This window comes from Acanthochromis polyacanthus, chromosome 17 (assembly GCF_021347895.1).
Source record: "Acanthochromis polyacanthus isolate Apoly-LR-REF ecotype Palm Island chromosome 17, KAUST_Apoly_ChrSc, whole genome shotgun sequence".
Lineage (NCBI taxonomy): Eukaryota > Metazoa > Chordata > Actinopteri > Pomacentridae > Acanthochromis > Acanthochromis polyacanthus.
The window spans coordinates 24,394,552-24,414,411 of NC_067129.1; the positions used below are offsets into that span (position 1 = coordinate 24,394,552).

Below are 19,860 nucleotides of genomic sequence, written 5' to 3' on the forward strand. Positions count from 1 at the left end.
TTGTTAGCAGGTTGTCATAGCGAGAGTGAAATAAACGCCGAGAAGACGGATAGAACCCCTCAGCTCCGTGTCTGGCTTCTACTACCCATGATCTAACCAGCTCTACATCATCCTGTGTATTACTCAGCTGCTTACCGGTGAAATAACTAATCTGAGACATTTTTTTGTTTGAAATTCGATGTTAAGAATCTAGCGTTCCTAGCAACTTACTGCAGTAATTGGTGGGTTAGAATACAGCATCTGATTGATCTAATAGCCCTGATTTATGATGGAACTATTTTTGTTGTAGACAATTCTTTATCTCGAGCTACTTTTCTCACATGTTTAAGCTTTCCCAAAGAACGTGATTTATACACGTGATATAATAGTAATAATAACAGTAATAATAATGATAAAAATAATAGTAATAATAGCAGTAATAATTGATATAATATTAAGAGTAGTAATAATAATAATTATTATTATTAACAGTAGTAATAATAGCAGTATGGCAAAACCTGCATTGTAAAGAAATATCCGAGCACCTTGTATAGTAGCTACACGTGTGACGTTTCTAAAAATCAAACAGTTTGGCAATCGGTTCAAAATTCGGCGAATAATTCCACTTTTAGATTCAGCAGTACCTCTCTCCTCCATAGATGTCTATGCACCGCTGCCTCGGCTGGCCCCGGTCCAAGATGGCGGCGCTGCAGGCACATCGCTCGAGAGGGCAGCCGCAGTCAATGAGGCATCTACGTATATACACACGTGGACAAAATTGTTGGTACCCCTCAGTTAAAGAAGGAAAAACCCACAATTCTCACTGAAATCACTTGAAACTCACAAAAGTAACAATAAATAAAAATTTATTGAAAATTAAATAATCAAAAACAGCCATTACTTTTGAATTGTTGATTAACATAATTATTTTAAAAAACAAACTAATGAAACAGGCCTGGACAAAAATGATGGTACCTCTATAAAAGATTGAAAACTATTTGACCAGAGTGACATGATTAACTCAGGTGTGTCATTTAATTGACATCACAGGTGTTTCCAAACTCATAATCAGTCAGTCTGCCTATTTAAAGGGAGACAAGTAGTCACCCTGCTGTTTGGTGAAAAGGTGTGTACCACACTGAACATGGACAACAGAAAGCGAAGGAGAGAATTGTCCCAGGACATCCGAAAAAAAATTATAGACAAACATCTTAAAGGTAAAGGCTATAAGACCATCTCTAAACAGCTTGAAGTTCCTGTGACAACAGTGGCTCATATTATTCAGAAGTTCAAGACCCACGGGACAGTAGCCAACCTCCCTGGACGTGGCCGCAAGAGGAAAATTGATGACAAATTGAAGAGACGGATCGTTGGAATTGTATCCAAAGAGCCCAGAGCAACCTCCAAAGAAATTAAAGGTGAACTCCAAGGCCAAGGTACATCAGTGTCAGATCGCACCATTCGTCGTTGTTTGAGCCAAAGTGGACTTCATGGGAGACGACCAAGGAGGACACCACTGCTGAAAAAAACTCATAAAAAAGCCAGACTGGAATTTGCAAAAATGCATGTTGACAAGCCATAAAGCTTCTGGGAGAATGTCCTTTGGACAGATGAGACCAAACTGGAGCTTTTTGGTAAGGCACATCAACTCTATGTTCATAGACTCAAAAACCAAGCATACGAAGAAAAGAACACTGTCCCTACGGTGAAACATGGAGGAGGCTCAGTAATGTTTTGGGGCTGCTTTGCTGCATCTGGCACAGGGTGTCTTGAAAGTGTGCAAGGTACGATGAAATCTGAAGACTATCAAGGCATTCTGGAGAGAAATGTGCTGCCTAGTGTCAGAAAGCTTGGTCTCAGTCGCAGGTCATGGGTCTTCCAACAGGACAACGATCCAAAACACACAGCCAAAAACACCCAAGAATGGCTGAGAGAAAAGCGTTGGACTATTCTAAAGTGGCCTTCTATGAGCCCAGATCTGAATCCCATTGAACATATGAGGAAGGAGCTGAAACATGCCATTTGGAGAAGACACCCATCAAACCTGAGACAACTGGAGCTGTTTGCTCATGAGGAGTGGGCCAAAATACCTGTTGACAGCTGCAGAACGCTCATTGACAAATACAGAAATCGTTTAATTGCAGTGATTGCCTCAAAAGGTTGTGCAACAAAATATTAAGTTATGGGTACCATCATTTTTGTCCAGCCCTATTTCATTAGTTTGTTTTTTTAAATAATTATGTTAATCAACAATTCAAAAGTGATGGCTGATTTTGATTATTTAATTTTCAATAAATTTTTATTTATTGTTACTTTTGTGAGTTTCAAGTGATTTCAGTGAGAATTGTGGGTTTTTCCTTCTTTAACTGAGGGGTACCAACAATTTTGTCCACGTGTGTATGTCTATGGGTCTAGGCACGCTCGACAGGGAGGGAGGCGGGCTAAAAGGTTGTCTATCAAATCACTCTGCAGCAATTGGGTAGGTATACAACTAATCAGCGCAACGAATAGGCTCCTAGAGCGCCGGAAATCAGAAGATGCGGTAGTTCGGTGAAGCCTTATTTATACAGTCAATGGGTGAAGCTCAAGTATATTACAGACATGTTAACAGAAAGATTATTCAGAGTCGGTGCTAATGGAGCTCAACGACTGTTGTCGTTTTTGTAGTCGACTCTGGCAGAGAATTAAATTCGTTGCCGTGGGTTGTCTAGTGCGGCAAGGCTAGTTGTTTCCGGTTGTTTCTGTCAGAATCGTCGCGCCTCTGTTGTCACTTAGTTACGCCCGCCTTCTGACTCTACACTTCATGGTGATTGGTCCGGCCAGTTTTAGGAGAATCCAGCCTCGAGCCTTATGGAGGGTAACTAGACCCACCCTGGCAGAGAATTAAATTTGTTGCCGTGGGTTGTCTCGCGCGGCTAGGCTAACAGGGAGCCACAACAGAGGGATGAAAGAGCCGCAGGTTGCCGACCCCTGGTCTGACTTACTGTATTTATGATTAATTTAATGTTATCTTCATTGAAACAAATTGCTTTTCCATCAAAAATAAGGATATTTCTGAGTGACAAACTTTTGAGCATCAGTGTATTATATACTGGCTGGTAGTTTAATCCTACAGCAAACATCAGTCATATTTAGCTTTAGAAATAGTGTATTGTCTCACCTAATAAAGGAACATTTGATGTTTCCGTTTATCACAATCATTTAAAATTGGGAGATACATAAATGCAGCATTTATGTAAATGTACTTTAGTCCATCACCGTCTTGTTACTGTCTTTTAACAAGATCTATGCTATGGTCACACTGCTGTCTAAGTTAAAACAAAGAGGTAAACATGTCTGGATGTTGATAGAAGACAAGCAGCAACATTTGTAGATAGTTATGTATAAAAGTAGCTCTTTAATTTTTAAAACTTATGTCATTTCATCCCGTTCAAACACAAATTCAAACTAGGCCTGAAACATATCTAACTGCAAATTTAACAACAGATATTGCAATTTGTGATGTGTTTTGTGAAATGGCTTTTTAAAAAAAATATTAACTGCTCTATACTCTAATGCACAGATGAGACTGGAAAGATATAAACTGCTTCCAACATGTTCATTCTTTAAAATGGCACAGGAGATAGAACAATCATCACAACAGCTGTGACTGAGTTTATTAATAAAAGTAGTGGTAATATAGAATGAAATAGTTGCAGTGAGACAACAGAGACGCTTTAATGTAAACAACCTCTGCCATTGAAGCAGGTCAGTCATTTACGACTCAGGAGCAGCATCTAAGTATTGCACATTCTGTAATCATTTAGTAAAGTGATAATAATTAAAAATGAACTCAGACAGGCTGCATAATGTATGGCCTTTGATATTTGCTAATTGCACTGTTTCAAAATGCAAGTCTGATTTGAAATCAAAATGTCCAAACCCATGAAGCTGACATTTGATGCTGCCTACATTTGACATTTAAACCAGCCACATCATGGTGGGATCAACGGCTCCACACTGAACTGCAGTCACAGGTACTAGGCTGAGTCACCAAAGAGTCCCAACACCGCACTGCTGTAGTTGTTACAGCCACTGGTGGTTGTGTGCCATCTTGCTTCTGTGGTGGACTTTTTAGGCCTTTGTTTAGACAGCTGATCTGTGTAGGCCCAGTTGTGGCTGTTTGAGAGCATCTCCAGAACTCCAGCTGCCAGTCATCTCAGCTGAAGACCTGCACTCCAGCCTTTGTTCTCCCCGCCCCCCGACCTTCCCGATTGGACCACCAACCAGCTGCAGCCATCATCACACCTGGAGAGTATAAAACTGCAACCAAACTCTTGGTTGATTGGCTGGGATTTAACGTGACCAGTTTGCTCTGGTGCTGCTAGAGTCTTGGCGTTCTGTAGCCTCTGAGGGGTGATGATTCACTTAATGTGTCTCATTGGTAATGTGTGTTGTAAGGCACCAGTTATTTAGTTAATTCTGAGCTCTACATTCATTTGTTTTAGTTTTGCTGCTATTGTGTTTGGGTAAGGAGTTTAGTTATATTGTTTTTTTTTAGGCAGGTTGAGAACTCTGTTAGCCTTTGTTTGGTTTTATTTGGTTCTGTTTTCCTCTATTTGATCAGTTTTGTGTTGATTTTGTCACTGAGCAATAAATTGCTTTACCTAACCAATGACATCTGGTTGTTTTTTGGCGCCCAGCTGACCCTAGCGGTTGGGTCGTAACAGTAGGACAGACTTAAAAAATGATGAACATAGCCTTATGTTGTTCTATATGGAAACTGTAGGTGGTGTTTTAACTACCTGGTATTTTTAATTAGGTGAGTGTAGATGCTGATGTGTCATTTAGGATAGAAGAAATCAGAGTTCGTCAGACATTAGGGAAAATATCAGCTGTAGAGCTGAATCATTCCTTTATGTGTGTTCAGTCTGTGGCTACTGCAGCAAATCTGTTATCGTATCAAATCCATCAGTGTTGGTTCTGGGCTCCTTATTTATTTTTCATGAAGATTAAACAATCAAATGAGCCTTTAGAAGCTGAATAGATGATGGTGATGAGGCTTCGACCTGCAGCTCGAGTCTGACTTTGAAGGGGTTCAAGTCGATCAAAGTTCGGTTTCATGTGGACAGAATTTGCAAATAAAATGAAATTTATATTTCCATAGCACCCGGCTTATTATTAACCCAGTGTAAGTGCAGCAAAACCCGGCTGTGTTCTACTGTAATAATTCTAACAGTCAGTCATTCATCAGAGGTATGCAGCCTGGCCTCGGTCCTGCGGCCCCCTGCAGGGAGGCGATCCGGCAGCCCCGGGGACCATGAATAATACAGCACTCTGCCCAAAGCGGGGCGAGAGCTTCAGAGCACACGATGACCTGCACTCCTCCTCCTCCACAGCCTCCCCCCATCCCTGTCCATCCTTCACTCCCTCTATCTGTTAATCACAAAGTACAGCAGGGTTCATCTCCTGCACATCGCTCCCCCTCTGTCTCTCGGTGCACAGGGAACAAGCACCCGGCTGAATGGATTAGCTCTGACGTGACGACAGCATGCTGGCATCTATCTTTGTTCCACTTTCTTCCCCTGCTCTGCTCTCCATACATCCCTTCTCTCCTCTGTCACTGTGCTTCCGACCCAGAGCCGCTGAGCGATGCCAGGCCACACACACGCTCTGAACCCTCACAACATCCGCTTCAAAACGTCCGGCTGTGTCCGGCTACAAACACAATCCAACAGGTGGCCGATCACACTGACAGCAGCAGACTCTCAACCTTCACCCAGCTCATATCTGCGTATGCAAACAGAGCTGCACGGCATTTGCATTGTGAATTGTCCTTACAGTGGCTGTAAAACGTGGCGAGGTTGAGTGGAGGACAATGGATTGAAGATTGAATTTGTAAACGCTTTAATGCTCCAGTTAAGATGCGATAGGCAGGGAATCATTATGACAGAAGAAGAGGAGGTATCCTTAGATATGAGAACGCTGAGCAAACTACCCCAGCAGTGAATATTCTCCACCTCGCTGACTCATAACTAAAGTGATCCTCCCATAAAAAATCTATTTTATGTGAGTGTGAAGCACACCCTGTATGTTGGGGATTCTACAAACACAAAGTATCACCCATATGAACCATGTGAAACCATCACATCTTAACGTCTGTTATGCACTGAGTGAAAATAAAACTAATGTAAACGGTCTGACTATTAAAGAAACAGTTCAGCATTTTGGGAATTCCATTTTTTTATATGACAATACTCTCATATCTGTAAGTGAAAGGTGCAGTTTGTAATTTCAATCTGACACACTACTGTGGAAAAGATATGGATGGATTTTCCACAGTTTGAATCACTTACAGACACAAAATCATACAGATTATTAGAAATAAATCAACAACATACACTACCAGTGGAAAGTTTGAACACCCCTTCTCATTGTAGATTCTCACTGAAGGCATCAAACTACGAATAAACACATATGGAATTATGTAGGAAACAAAAAAGTATGAAATAAGTCAAAACACGTTTTATATTTCAGATTCTTCAAAATAGCCACCCTTTGAGTTGATTCCTGCTTTGCACACTCTTGATATTCTCTCCATGAGCTTGGCCGAGAGTGTACCAAGCTGTCATGAAAGCGAAGGTTGGCTATTTTGAGGAATCTAAAATATAAAACATATTTGGAGTTATTTCACAATTGTTTGTCCATATATCTTGCTTCATAGTTTTGATGTCTTCAGTGAGAATCTACAATGTAGAAAGTAGTAAAAAATAAAGAAAAAACATTGAATGAGAAGGTGTGTCCAAACGTTGGATTGGTAGTGTGTATGTGGTAAAAGTGCAGTCAGGCGGTTCACTGCAGACACCGGCAGATTGTGTCGCGCTCGAAGTGGCAAAATACAACTTTATCTCTCACCACATCTGATTTTTAATGCACAAACTGATTCTCCGTCTGATGTATAAAGATGTGTGAGTGTTCTCAGTTTGCTGGTAAGATGACACAGAACATTGCTTTTTGTAGATTTTTTAAAGAAGTGTTACTATTTAATACATTTGAATTTCATTTATAGATGTTATGGATTTTACAGATTTGCCCTCTGGATCATACAGGAGGGCCCAAAGTAGCTGACATGTATGTAAATATTAAGAATCTTCGTCCAGAATCACAGCCGTCACCTTCAAGTGTGTACGAGAAGGTCATATTTTTGTAATCATTAAACTAACTACATTGAGCTTGTTAATTAGTTAACTTCAAAGGCAGATTTTGCTGCCTCCGTCCAGAGTCAGGCAAGCGGTTTTCCTCTGCTTCCACTTTATATGCTAACTGTCTCCTGGTTGCACTTTAAACACGGAGACATGAACGTGGAAAGAAGTTTTCCACCTCAAGATCAATTAAAGTCCTCCAAGTCCTCAAATATCATCATCCAGAGCAGCAAGTGCATCTGCTGTCTGTCTACAGAAAGCATGAATCATTCCAAACTCTCAGTATAAAAATAAATATGTCTTTCCCATAATGTCAGTTACTTTAAACAGTCTTCCTTGTACAGAAGTGTTGTCAGTCTAATCCAGAGAGTCCTTTTGCTGATTAAACCCCCAAAATCTTTGTGTATCAAAGGTCTAGATTCAGATTTTTTTTCCCCATGTAATAATCCTTTCCTGCCTTAAAATGACTTCTATGTGATTCTTGCATCATTCAGAATGTGCAGGTCTATGAAGTCTCTGCTTCTTTCTCCATCCAGTCCTTCCTACTCACTGCAGCTCAAGCACACCAGCTCACTCATTGCTCAAACGCTGTAAAGACTTCTCTGTGCTCCATGAAATGTTAGGTTTTAATACTGGAGTGATTCAGCTGGAATCAAACCAGAAACTGATTCAGAAGAAGAATGATTCAGAAAGACTCCCCCTGGAAGCTGACAAGATTGGTTCCTTAGATTTGTTGCTTACGAAACCTGAGAAGTCTGAATCTGTGTTATGTTAACTGTCATCAGTATGCTGCAGTTTTGAAGAGGAAATACTCAGCAATGGTACATCTATCATATAAAACACACCATGTAAACATGTTAAGTAGGTTAAAAAAAAAAAGAAAGAAGTCTGTAAAATAAATGTCAAATTTTGATATTCTGTTCTGTAGCCTGGGCTGCACAGTCGCGTAGTGGTTAGCGCTTTCGCCTTGCAGCAAGAAGATCCCGGGGTGGGCCTAGGATCTTTCTGCATGGAGTTTGCATGTTCTCCCTGTGCATGTGTGGGTTTTCTCCGGGTACTCTGGCTTCCTCCCACAGTCCAAAAATATGCTGAGGTTAATTGATTACTCTAAATTGCCCGTAGGTGTGAGTGTGATTGTTTGTCTGTATATGTAGCCCTGTGACAGACTGGTGACCTGTCCAGGGTGTTCCCTGCCTTTGTGGGAAATCTTTGAGCATTTTTGGTGGAAAAAAAGAAATGCTAAAAATGTTTCTGAAGAACATTCACAAAAAAAAAAAATCAACCAAAATCCAGTGAAATTCGCTGGATTTTGGTAGATTTTTTTGTGAATGTTCTTTAAGAAAGTATTAGAAGTTTGACTGATATATATGTAATTATTTTAGATATTGGATATTTGGAGGATTTTTACTCATTTTTTGAAAATATTTACAAGAATTTTCTTGCAGCATTTGGGGGATTTTTTTAAACAAACTTTTATGGGAAACTTTTAAGGAATTATTGCAATTTTCTTCCTGAAGGTTTTGCAAATTTTCAGAAATTTCGAGAATTTTTTTGCTGAAATTTTGGATTTTTTTTCAGACAGGGAAACAATATTTTTCCGTGTCCGTAAATGAAGACTACAGGTGGGTTAAATCACTCAACACTGACATGCAGAACTCCACTGTAAACCAAACTGGGGAACCTGCACACACTTTTAACTTCTCAATGATTCTATAGCAGAGTGTGCTTTATTGTCCACAGCTGATCTGAACTCATTTCAGAACTCACTGACTCACTACATTTGTTGTTGGTAAAACATGCCTCACTCCAAGTCTGAGAATGATGCATCCCTCCCTGGGTGTGCAGCATTTTTCCATCTAAGCCCAGTTTGTCCATTGTTTTTAGTGAGGAATGAGGCCTTGCCTGGTTCTTCAGCTCTAATCCTACTTTTGATATTTTTTCCTTACGTTTGTGAAAACAGCAGCATTCAGATCAAATATGGCGCTACTCCACACCATGACGGTCCTGCATGAAGGCAAAAACTGCCCTTTAAAAACACGATTTAAGTGTCAATCTGTTTCAAGCAGCAGCCTGAGGTGAGATGCTGCGGTTTGTCTGATCACAGCGAGGCAGGGCTGCTGTGGGCGGGACGATCCTCTGAGGCGCTACGATGTGCTCAGGTTTACCTGAAAGCTCCACCAGGACGGAGGGACAAAACAGCCTCAGGGTCTTTTTCTGAGAAATGCTAACAGGGAAGCCGGAGCTTGAGGAGAGCGATGAGTGGGTGTTTTGGGGCGTCTCGTGGGGCTTGAAACATCTGGCCCCAGCCTTTCACTTCCACTTAAACCATCTGTGAAAACACTTTACTGTAAGACAGAATCATGGCCCCAAAGGCTGGTGTAAGTCACACACACAAGAGGCTGTGGGTATGAAACTGGAGCTCAGCGTACACACTGATCTTATTATCACATGGATGTGTTGTGAGAGTGGGAGGCGGCTCTCTGTAATGTATAAAATGTCATGTTGAGAATGTTTTACAGAGAACGTTACGAGAATGAGGCTGGTTTAAAGGCTGGTAAAGTCTGTTTTCTGCGTGAAGAGGTAAAACGGGGAGGTTTCGTTTCCATCTGTCGGTCAAAAATAGAAGCACAAATGGAATTTTACGAGCCACTTGGTTGGTGGCGAACAACTTTCATCCCAGGTTAGTGTCAAACTGTCCTTTCTTGCCAGCATTTGAGTGTAATGGAAATGACAGCACATCTCAGCAGCCCCACAGCCTCAAAACCACAATGAGCGCCCACAACGTTCACTCCAGTAAGAGCTGCTTTAAAAAAAACACACACAACCCACTGACGACTAACGCAGCCAAAAACACCACCTTCAGACAGACAAATCCCATCTGATAACAAAGCTCGAGTTCTTCAATTCGAGGAAATATCAAACAGCACCTCATCGCAGCTCATCTGCCAGTTTGTGCTTCCTCAGAGGTTCAGAAGCTGCTCGGTGTGGCTCAGTGGCCTTTGGCATCAGCTTCATTGGAGGTGACACTCTGTGGCAGGCATTGATCCAGCAACTTCATGTGATGTGTCAAATCAAACATTTGCATCATAGGACCTTTGCTCTTTAACTTGAAATGCACACAGCCTGCTGATAATCAGAGTCAGCTGAAGAAAATAGATTATTTGAATACTTAGATGCAGACATTGAACTACTAAAATCATCCCCAAATGCATAAAGGTGACATTTAGATTATTGATCCAGCTTCAAAAAAAAAAAAAACCACTTCAAAGCATTTGCTGTAAAACTATCACTTAGTTGTTGCCAATTAAATCAGCTGAAACTATTTTAATTCTAGATTCATCAATCTGAGCTAATGTTTAAGAAAAAAAGTCTAAACTCTTTTATTTTAAAAGACAGATTTTCTGGTTTCTTTCCTCGGTAAAGTGAATAACTAGACATTTGTCATCTTGGGTTTTAAAAACACTGATGGACATTTTTCAGCATTTTCATTTAGAACAAACAACTTATCAGTTAACTGAGAAAAATAATAGGCTATGTAAGTTTTCATTAATTGTAGCATTCTGTTTTTAACACCAGATTTAAAGTGAAAGAAGTCTTCTCTGATTATCATTTAAGTCTAGGTGTCAACCAAGACGTGTTACATGAGGCAATAAGCTCTGCAGGAAACTGACTCATAAAAGCACTGAGCAGTCACTTCGTCTTTTGCATAGAAGAAACACTTTGAGTTGTCATTTACAAAAGACACGATTAAAGAGAATCTGTATTTTTGTCCTTATTAACTTTACTTTGTGTGGACATGTGACCAAACAGCCAGAGGAGATTCAGCTCGGGGTGGACTCCTGATGATAGATGAGGCCCTGACGACTAATTTAAGCTGATTGGATTAATCAGAACTCATGAGATAAAGTTAGGTGACTGCTCACGTGTGAGGTTTTACTGCCTGTGCCCTTATCTTCACATCTACACCACTGACTCAGACAACTGGGGATTCCACAGAGGGGAAACCACTGTTAATTACATTTCCACATTACAATCACATCAGAAAACATGAGCACTCACCTCAGAGGAATTTTGACGGCAAGATACCTGTCAATCGCAATAGCAAGAAGACTGAAGATGGAGCTCTGAGTGAGTACCAAGACAAAGCAGGCGAGGAAGAGGCATCCGTAAAAGTCCAGATGTATGCCGATGCTGATGGTTATGGCGAAGGGGATGGCGAGGCAACCGACCAGGATATCAGCCACAGCCAGAGACACTAGAAAGTAGTTGGTGGCGTTCTTCAGAGTGGTGTTGATCGCTACAGCCCAGCACACCAGGATGTTGCCGGATATGGAGAGAACAGCAATTACTACTTCAATCACGATGTAGAACGTATTCATCTCAGCAAAGTGTGTTCAAAAGGACCAAAAGCTGCAGGCTGTTCACAGAGAAGACGGTCACCCACAACGCTGTTCCTAGTCCCAGAGGAGTAAAGAAGTGTTTCTGCTGTAATCCAGGAATATTCCACAAGTGTGAGCTGCACCATCAGCCATCTGAGGAGCACAAAAACCGGCATGTCAACACCTCTGCACTGCAAAGTTGTCAAAGCTGTAACAGCTGCTAATTAATGTACTACAAATCTGCCTGCTTGTAACAGATAGAAAGTCACTGAACATTTTTCCTCTCACCTTAATGAACCTGAACATCGTCTCTGGATGTGTTTCACACCGACAGCGGCCGATCTGTGGAGCGTTAAAGCTGCATCTATAGGTCCGTATCGCAGACACAGAGTCGCTGAACTCCCCCACGCAACAGCAGTTTTGAAGTGCAGGCAGAAACGCAAGAAGAAAAAGAAGGGGAACACAATTTGACAGAGAGGCCACGCCCCACGCAGACACACTCCCTCACATGCACACGCGGCTGGAAGTACAGTAATGAGCGTGGAATCCGAAGTGAGAGTCACCGCTCCGCTGTGCGTAATTACGCACCAATTAAATGGCTTTCAGCGACTTCACCGTCCATGTGCTCTGTTTAATGTAAACGCTGTCCTGTGTGCACAAGCATCACACGGACACGCAATAGCATCTGGTTTAAATCAGGAAAATCGTGGACTCAGGTGAGGCAAGGACAAGCCAAAAAAAAAAAACTCGGTTTGCACGCGTCTTTGCGGCATATTGTTTAGGTTCCGCTTCTGGAGTGACGCAAATCCATGCGATGAAGACAGAGTAGAAAGTCCTGTTTAAGGAAATCAGCTTTTAAAAAGAGGAGGGAAAGAGTTTTTTTTCTGAAAACTGAAATTGTTTAGAATTATTATTGGGTGTTTATTAAACTCTCCACATGACTTTTTTTGTAGTTACCAAACTTAATCTTAGAAGTTTGTCCTCTGCGATTCAAATCTGTGATTGATTAATTTGGAATTGATTTAAATCATTTTAATTACTTTTGAGTTTACCTCGTGAGAAACTACTGCTGCAGAACTGTGTTGAAGTAGTAAAGGTGTGCTGTAAAAGCACACAAAGTGTTCCCACATACCCATAATGTTTTACGGTCCTGGCACCGAGCTTTAATGAGTGCAGTGGAAAGCAATTTAACCTTCACTGGAGCAACACGGAACTGTATTTAAAACACATTCACACAATAGCTTCACCAAAAAAAAAGGTCTTCAGCTAAACATCTTTGAGCCCAAACATTACAAGCCTTTAAAGAAAAATGCAAAAGACTGTTAATAAGTCTTGACAATCCTTTATTAAGCAACAACCTTCCAACAGGCCTCCAAATCTGACATCTGTAAATAGAAAACTGCATATTTTTCTGTCCACGTTCTCACATTGCAGTAGGCATGTCTTGTAAATAAATAAATAACCTTTTTATGTGTCAAAACATAAGAGCTTCTGCATATGGCGGCTTGTGCCCAAATTCTTTAGTGTAAAAGCTCCTCTCTCTCCTATTTAACATGCGAAATACAGATACATACAATTTGCAAAGCAGCTGCAGTACCACATATGAGAGAATTTCAATGGAAAATGTGAAGAAACGGCACAGCAGGGCACAGTAGGATGGTTTGATTCAGTCAGTCCTCAATGCTGTAAACAACGCAAACATAGAGATCAACCTGTTTTCATAAAAAATATTTGTCTACAAAACTATTCAGCAACTCTTAAATCATTTTAGTGTCACATCACAGATGGCAGCTCGGGTTGGTTTTTAAAGACAAACCACGATGAGTAAAGTCAAAAATATAAGATCTTCAGTTCAACTCAAACTTGTCCGTTCAAAATACTCTCTGCTCTGCAAATTATGAACTCAAAGAAAACTCCAGACAGCTTCCAGTAAGCTCTCAGAATGAGACGGCAGCACTTCTTTGATGCAACATCTCAGCAAGTTAAGTTAGCCACAAAAAATTTAGTTCAGACTCATGACTGCATGTTGACGGAAAGCAGACGTCACGCTGCTCACACAGAAAGGTCACACCTAAATCATGCATAGATGGTCTTGTGTTAGTTGTGTTTTGGCTGATAATTTGGCACATCTTTAAAAGGTCAGACCGTTTCCACAGAGTTTTTGATTCACAAACAACAGTGATAATTATTGAGTAATTCTTAGAAAAGTGTTCACAGCGACAATTTAACCTAATTTACTATTGAAATCACTTAGTGACAAAAGTTTTCATGTAGTTTTATACAGAGGAAACAAGAAAAAAAAGAAGCTCTCTCCACTGTGCTGTCAGCTGCTACAAGACTTGAATAGTGTTTTGCACCATAATTTGTTTGTCTGAGAATCAAACGGTTGGTCGACACTGACAGCTTGTAAAAATTGCTTTGTGTTTCCTGCCTTTGTTAATTTGGCCTTCAGCACTGACTGTAAAACGGCAGCTTTAAAGTTCTCAAGACCAGAGAATTCCTCGGTCCCGTCTCTGATGTCTAGCAGGAGAAGGTTCAACGTGGCAGCTCGGTCAGTCTGACAGACGGGACAGAAAAGTGCTGCAGTGCCTCCGATCTTCTTCAGCTCCTCTTCCTCACCAGTCAGGTCTCAAAGTACTTGTAGATCTGGGAGACGTACTGCATGACGCTCTGCCAGTCCGGTCGGTCCGTCTTCATCAGCTCCTCGATGTCCTATTGGACAAAAACATTGATTTAGAAACTAGGTGACATTTCAGAGCTCCTGATAATTTTGAGCTTTACAAACAGCTCCACCATTAGGCAATGAGGAACTAAAATGCAGCAGCAGAAATTCAGTTTCTTACATAAAAGTCTTGTCACATGTGATCATGGGTGTCACCATAAAGAGTGAGAATTATTATTCTGAAGTCACCGTTATTAAGAGCATCTGCCATGTTCAAAGTGACAGGAACATGAATGCCAGGACCCAAGGAAACTGGAACAGGGTTTCAGCAGAAATCAGCCACTCAAATTGAATGCTTTTTAATGCCATTTTAATGCCATACTGTAAAAATTTTAATGCAGTGACCGTGAACTCAACAAATTACACGGGTTTGTTTTTGTAAAAGATGATTTTTATATGAAAACTGTCCCTTCTTTTCACTATTTCTGAATCTGGAAACCCCCCTGACCACCCATGTGCTGTAGTCATTCTCTGAATTCCACGTTTTCTTACAATTTTTGCTGGAATTTGCATTTTCCCATTTTTCAGTTCTCCTAAACTTTCCAAAGATGCAGTTTTTGGAAACTGTACCCGACCGGCCGGAGCATTTATCGCAATGCTTTGGCATGTTTATACAGATGCACATATCTGACGAATCGCAGTCTTTAATTATATATTATTATATTATTTTAAAATATTTTTCTTGAAAACAGCAGAACACATTTTTAATGCCACTGAGAATCAAATTTCATGATTTTTAATGTCATTTAAGGCCTTAATTTTCACAAACTCAATTTAATGACTATGAATGCCCTGCAGAAACCCTGTGGAATGTAACCAGATGATCAATATTATTCACTTCAAGTGTTAGTGAAGAGCAGCACAGTGGTGTGTACGTTAGCATTGACGCCTCACAGCTAGAAAGGCCTGAGTTCAAATCTTAGCCCGGACCTTTTGTGTGGAGCTTGCATGGGTTTTCTCCAGGTCCACCTTTAGTGAATCTGTCCCAGCCTGTGATGGATTGGTGACCTGTCCCCGTCTTTTGCACCATGTCAACTGGGATTCCAGCCCCTCAAAATACTCTACAGGACAAAGTAGTTTATAGATAATGGACAGAACAGTCAGTGGTTGTATTGTTGTGGCTGAACGATGTTTGCAACATCTGCGCAAGTTTCAGCACATCAGACAGACACAACACAAACTCAGGTCTTCAACTGCATTCTTCTCTGATCACTGAAAGGCTTCAGATCTCAGTAATTAAAAATCACGACTCTCCAAACACCGTGTTGTCTTGCAAAAGTAGACACATTTCTTCTCTCATGCAGAACTTAAATGCATCTAAAAATGTAATTCCTCAAACTTTAGTGCAAATGATCCCACGTTGGGAAACTTCCTGTATATGTGCAACTTCTCAGCAATCATTTCTCAGAACACATTTATGGTGAAACTGGTTTGAGGTACCACTGTTGGTAAAACAAATGTCACAAACTTCTCTGGATCGTGCAAAACCCTTTTTGTGCATATTTTAGGAATAAATTATCAGATGAAAGGCAGCAAGCAGACAGATAGGGATGTTTGGATGAGAAGGGATGTGTTGTAGGAGATTTACATTTTGGGTTTTACTCCTAAATATTTGCACGCTATTTTCCGCTGTGCTGGCATTTTTGATTTTCCAATTGTGAGGGTAGAAAACCGACTGTGAGAAGCCCAGGAATAAACTGGTGTTTATTCAGGTGGCTGTGGAGAGTTTTTTGACTTAACTCTTGAATGCAACTGTTGCTGCTCCCCTGATACAGTTAATGTTGCTGTAATCAGTTCATGTGTTCTGCTTTGAAACAGGAACATGAGAGAAAAAGTCTCAGATCTCCTTCATGAGATTTTGGTGGCATTGATGAACTGGCTGATAAAACTTGAATCACTTTTGACACAAGAGTGAGCGATACTGTTTGCTTTTGCAGGATGTACAGCATGATAACACAAAACAGCAAAGTGAGGGTTCTTCTACTAGAAAATTAAGCTATTGACAAGAAAAACATAAGGGTCTAGTCAGCTGTGTGATGCTGCAGCTGCTTGAAGACACTGAGACTGATGAGTCAGACAGTGATTTAGATTTTCACATGACTCCACAATGAGCTGCTTTAGTTGTTTCAGATTTACACAGAAGCTTTGACACATTCACCTCCATGATGTCTCCTAATGGGAAGATGATCAACTACTTTGTGAACTCCGTGTAAAACTTTTATTAACAGAGCCGATAACAAATGAAACAATGAAGTCTGTGAGTAGAATGCAGAGAGTCATGTTTGGGTAATTCATTTGTTTATAGTGTGGGATGGGAACCACACGCCACATCCAGTCCCGTGGCATCTTGTTCAGCCACGTAATGGAGAATTAATAAGAGAGAGAAATGTGAACTTTGATCTCAGTGCAACAACGAAGCCTAACTCACTTCGCTGCTGAGGTCCAGCTTCCACATTTAGAGCAAATGAGCCGTTGGACTGATTTATGTCTTCTCAAAGTCACGTCAGAGCAGCTATTTTGGTTAAACTTTTAGAATTCATCTGCTTCGTGTTCGAATCACGAAGGTGTCAGCTGGGGTGCAGAGAGAGTAAAAAGGGGAGACGTCAAGCACAGATGTAGGACAGGAAGCTCACAATAGTTTAACCCACACATGAGTCAGACACTCTGTGCGTGGATTTGGATTACGATACAAGCAGGTCTGTAAATCTTAATTTCCCACTAACTGTGGGAGATAAATTTGTACGGGAAGGAACACACTTGACCTGGTCAGCATTAAACTGTTAAGTGTCCACAGCCAGCAGCGTGTGTGTTTAAAGAAGGATGAAAACAAAAGAGGGAAAAAGTCTGAGGGCTTACAGACATACAGGATTATCCATCACCTGTAGCTGTGAAGTTTGGATGCGTGACAGTCTGACATTCACACTGGTTTTAGTTTACATTCAGATATCACCTTTAAAGGCCAGAAACAACATGTTTTCACTCAGCTTCTGACTGTGAGTTATGGGATCCTGCAAGAACACATCTGTAACCAAACTTTGATCAGTTGTGTTTATGTCACATGAACGATTTCTCAGTTAGTGTCTTTGTCTGTGCTTTGAAGTGGGCGAGTCTGAGTAGGAAAAAGAATGTCATTCAGTTCCCTGCAGCAGCCAGAATTTAATCCAAACATCTGAGTCAAGATGTGATGACCGCTATGATGTTGCTGTCTCATGTTTCTTGGCCACCGTCACCGAGTCAGATCCAAGCAGAGCTGCACCGCCTGATGAAGACGACTGCGAGTCTGAGTGATTTATTATTTCCAGAAACTGTGGTAAAATGTCACTAAATGTTAAATACAAATTTAAAATATTTGTAGATTACTTAAGTCTTTTCTTTTCATGCCACTTTATGTTTGTCATCTTAGAAAGAAAATGTAGTTTTTAATTCACAGCATTTATCCGACAGTCACATTAAAAATTAAGATTTTTAAACACAAAACACAAAGAACTTGTAAAATAAATTAACCCTACTGTTGTCTTCATTTATGGGCACCAAAATATTGCTCCCTTGTCTGAAAAAAAAAAAAAATCAGCAAAAAAAAAGCCAAATTTCTGAAAAAAATTAGCAAAATCTTCCAGAAGAAAATTTTTAAAAATTCCTAAAAAGTTTCCTTAAAAATTAAAAAAAATCCCCATGTTTGGCAAGAAATAAATGTTGTTGTTTTTTTTTTTTTTAAAAAAAGGAAATAAATAAATTGCAAATATTGTCAAAAAATTAGTAAAAATCTTCTGAAAAAAATCCTAAAAATATCCAAAGTGATTACATGTATATCAGAAAAAGTTATATTTTCTTTAAGAACATTCAATTTTGCTGGATTTCGGTTGATTTTTTTCTGAATGTTCTTAAAGAAACATTTTTTTTTTTAACATTTCTTTTTTTCCACCCAAAAAATGCTCAAAAATTTCCCAAAAATGTAGAAAATGTGGAAGCTTTCACTGTGAAAATTAATTTTTTCCACATTACTAAACTTTGAAACGGGTCAAATTGGCAACTATACTGATGATTGTTTAGAGCACTCAAGATCAATCAGTTCACTCAGTCAATTATTGGATGGAAATAATCAGTTGAAGATTGTTACAAAATAGTTAAAAATGAGCTTAATCTTAAGCAGCTACATCTCAATAATCCTGATTGTACTTTAATAAATGAGTATAACAATGTAATGATATATAACATATTACACAACAGTCACAGGGGACATCTTACTTAATACATTTGCATGATAATACCTACATATCTTTACTTGTATAACATCGTTTATGCAGAATTTCTACTTGTAGCTGAGTACCTTTACAGTGTGGTGTTAGTACTTTAACTCACAGCATGTGAATACTTCCTCCACCATTGCCAATAAACACTAAGGACATACTCGCTGAACTTTATCTTTGTTTCTTATTTACTCAATAATATTTAATTCTATAGGAAAATACTTGATGTTTTTTAATCTATATCTAGAAAATACAGTGTTTTGCATTGTGGGACTGTTGCATAAAGTAGTGCATATGTCATGGAGACTACTACCTTGTTCCACTGAGGAATATATGAGTGCAATGCATAGTGACACACAGACATTTACACATCAGAATCAGACAGTAAATGTGGTGAACTCTATGGTTATGAAGCAGAAAGGGATTTCAAACCGAAGTGTTGTCCAGCACCGACCCCCCTGGAAATCTGCAACCTACTGGCCATGCTAGAAACATGATCAGTTCAACAGGCTGGGTCAGACTGAAATATCTTAACTTTGGGATGGATTATCTTGAAATCTGATTGCTCAGGTAAGGTTCTCCAACAACAGAAACGGTGGTGAAAACTACATTTTTCATAAAGCACCAGTACTTTGTTCTGACAACATAAGGCTCGTTTCCACTGTAGGAACTTGTAGGCTGTCTTAGGGCAGCCTGAACCTTTGTGGGGTGTGCAAGGACCCTGTAGAACCTCTTAGAGCTGTTCTCAGGGTAGAAAAAAGTACCTACTCCAGGGTAGTTTTCCTGCCCTACCGACTTCTGCATGGTGTGGACTGATTACTGTAGTGTAAACAGAAAGGGTAAAAGGGTCATTAGCTGCTGTCGACATTCATGAGTACCTGTAGTGGACTATGACCTACAGCTGCAGAACTAATGACATTTGCATTAGCCTCAGCTCTATTTTGAGTATAGATTGATTAGAAAATGTTAACATGCTGAACCTAAACTAAGATGGCAACCACAGTAAACATTTTATGATGCTAAAAATCAGCATGTTATCATGGTCATTTTGAGCATGTTAGCAGATGGTAGCATTTGTCTTTGGCCACCACAGTCCCTAAGTGCAGCCTTACTGAGATGCTAACATATAGCATGACTGTATACTCTTGTTATATAGATTCAACAAATGTGATTTATTGATTAGTGACCTTTATAGGTACATGTAGGGTTCTTTGTTTTTAATTTACCTTTTAGATATGACGCTCCATGTTCTGCTGGTCAACCATACGTCCTGGCATTCATGTGGATGTTACTTTGACATGTACCACCCATCTTAACCTACCCCATCGAACCCTGTGACCTACAGGACCCAA

General features: G+C 40.1%; 2 protein-coding genes across 4 annotated transcripts in view; both read right to left on the reverse strand.

The window, feature by feature from the left end:
- adora2b (adenosine A2b receptor) overlaps nucleotides 1–12,112 on the reverse strand; it is a 30,761-nt gene extending 18,649 nt beyond the window's left edge. The window contains exons 1-2 of the mRNA XM_022199343.2: nucleotides 11,828–12,112; nucleotides 11,220–11,692 (exon numbers count right to left, since the gene is read on the reverse strand). Coding sequence (XP_022055035.1) covers nucleotides 11,220–11,539 — 320 coding nt within the window. The 5' untranslated portion in view covers nucleotides 11,540–11,692; nucleotides 11,828–12,112. The remainder of the gene's footprint in view (nucleotides 1–11,219; nucleotides 11,693–11,827) is intronic.
- Nucleotides 12,113–12,865: 753 nt separating this feature from the next.
- The window catches only part of specc1 (sperm antigen with calponin homology and coiled-coil domains 1), a 77,266-nt gene continuing 70,271 nt past the window's right edge, over nucleotides 12,866–19,860 (reverse strand). For all 3 annotated transcript variants that reach the window (XM_022199345.2, XM_022199347.2, XM_022199348.2), the window contains one exon: nucleotides 12,866–14,251. In XM_022199345.2, coding sequence (XP_022055037.1) covers nucleotides 14,162–14,251 — 90 coding nt within the window. In that variant the 3' untranslated portion in view covers nucleotides 12,866–14,161. The remainder of the gene's footprint in view (nucleotides 14,252–19,860) is intronic.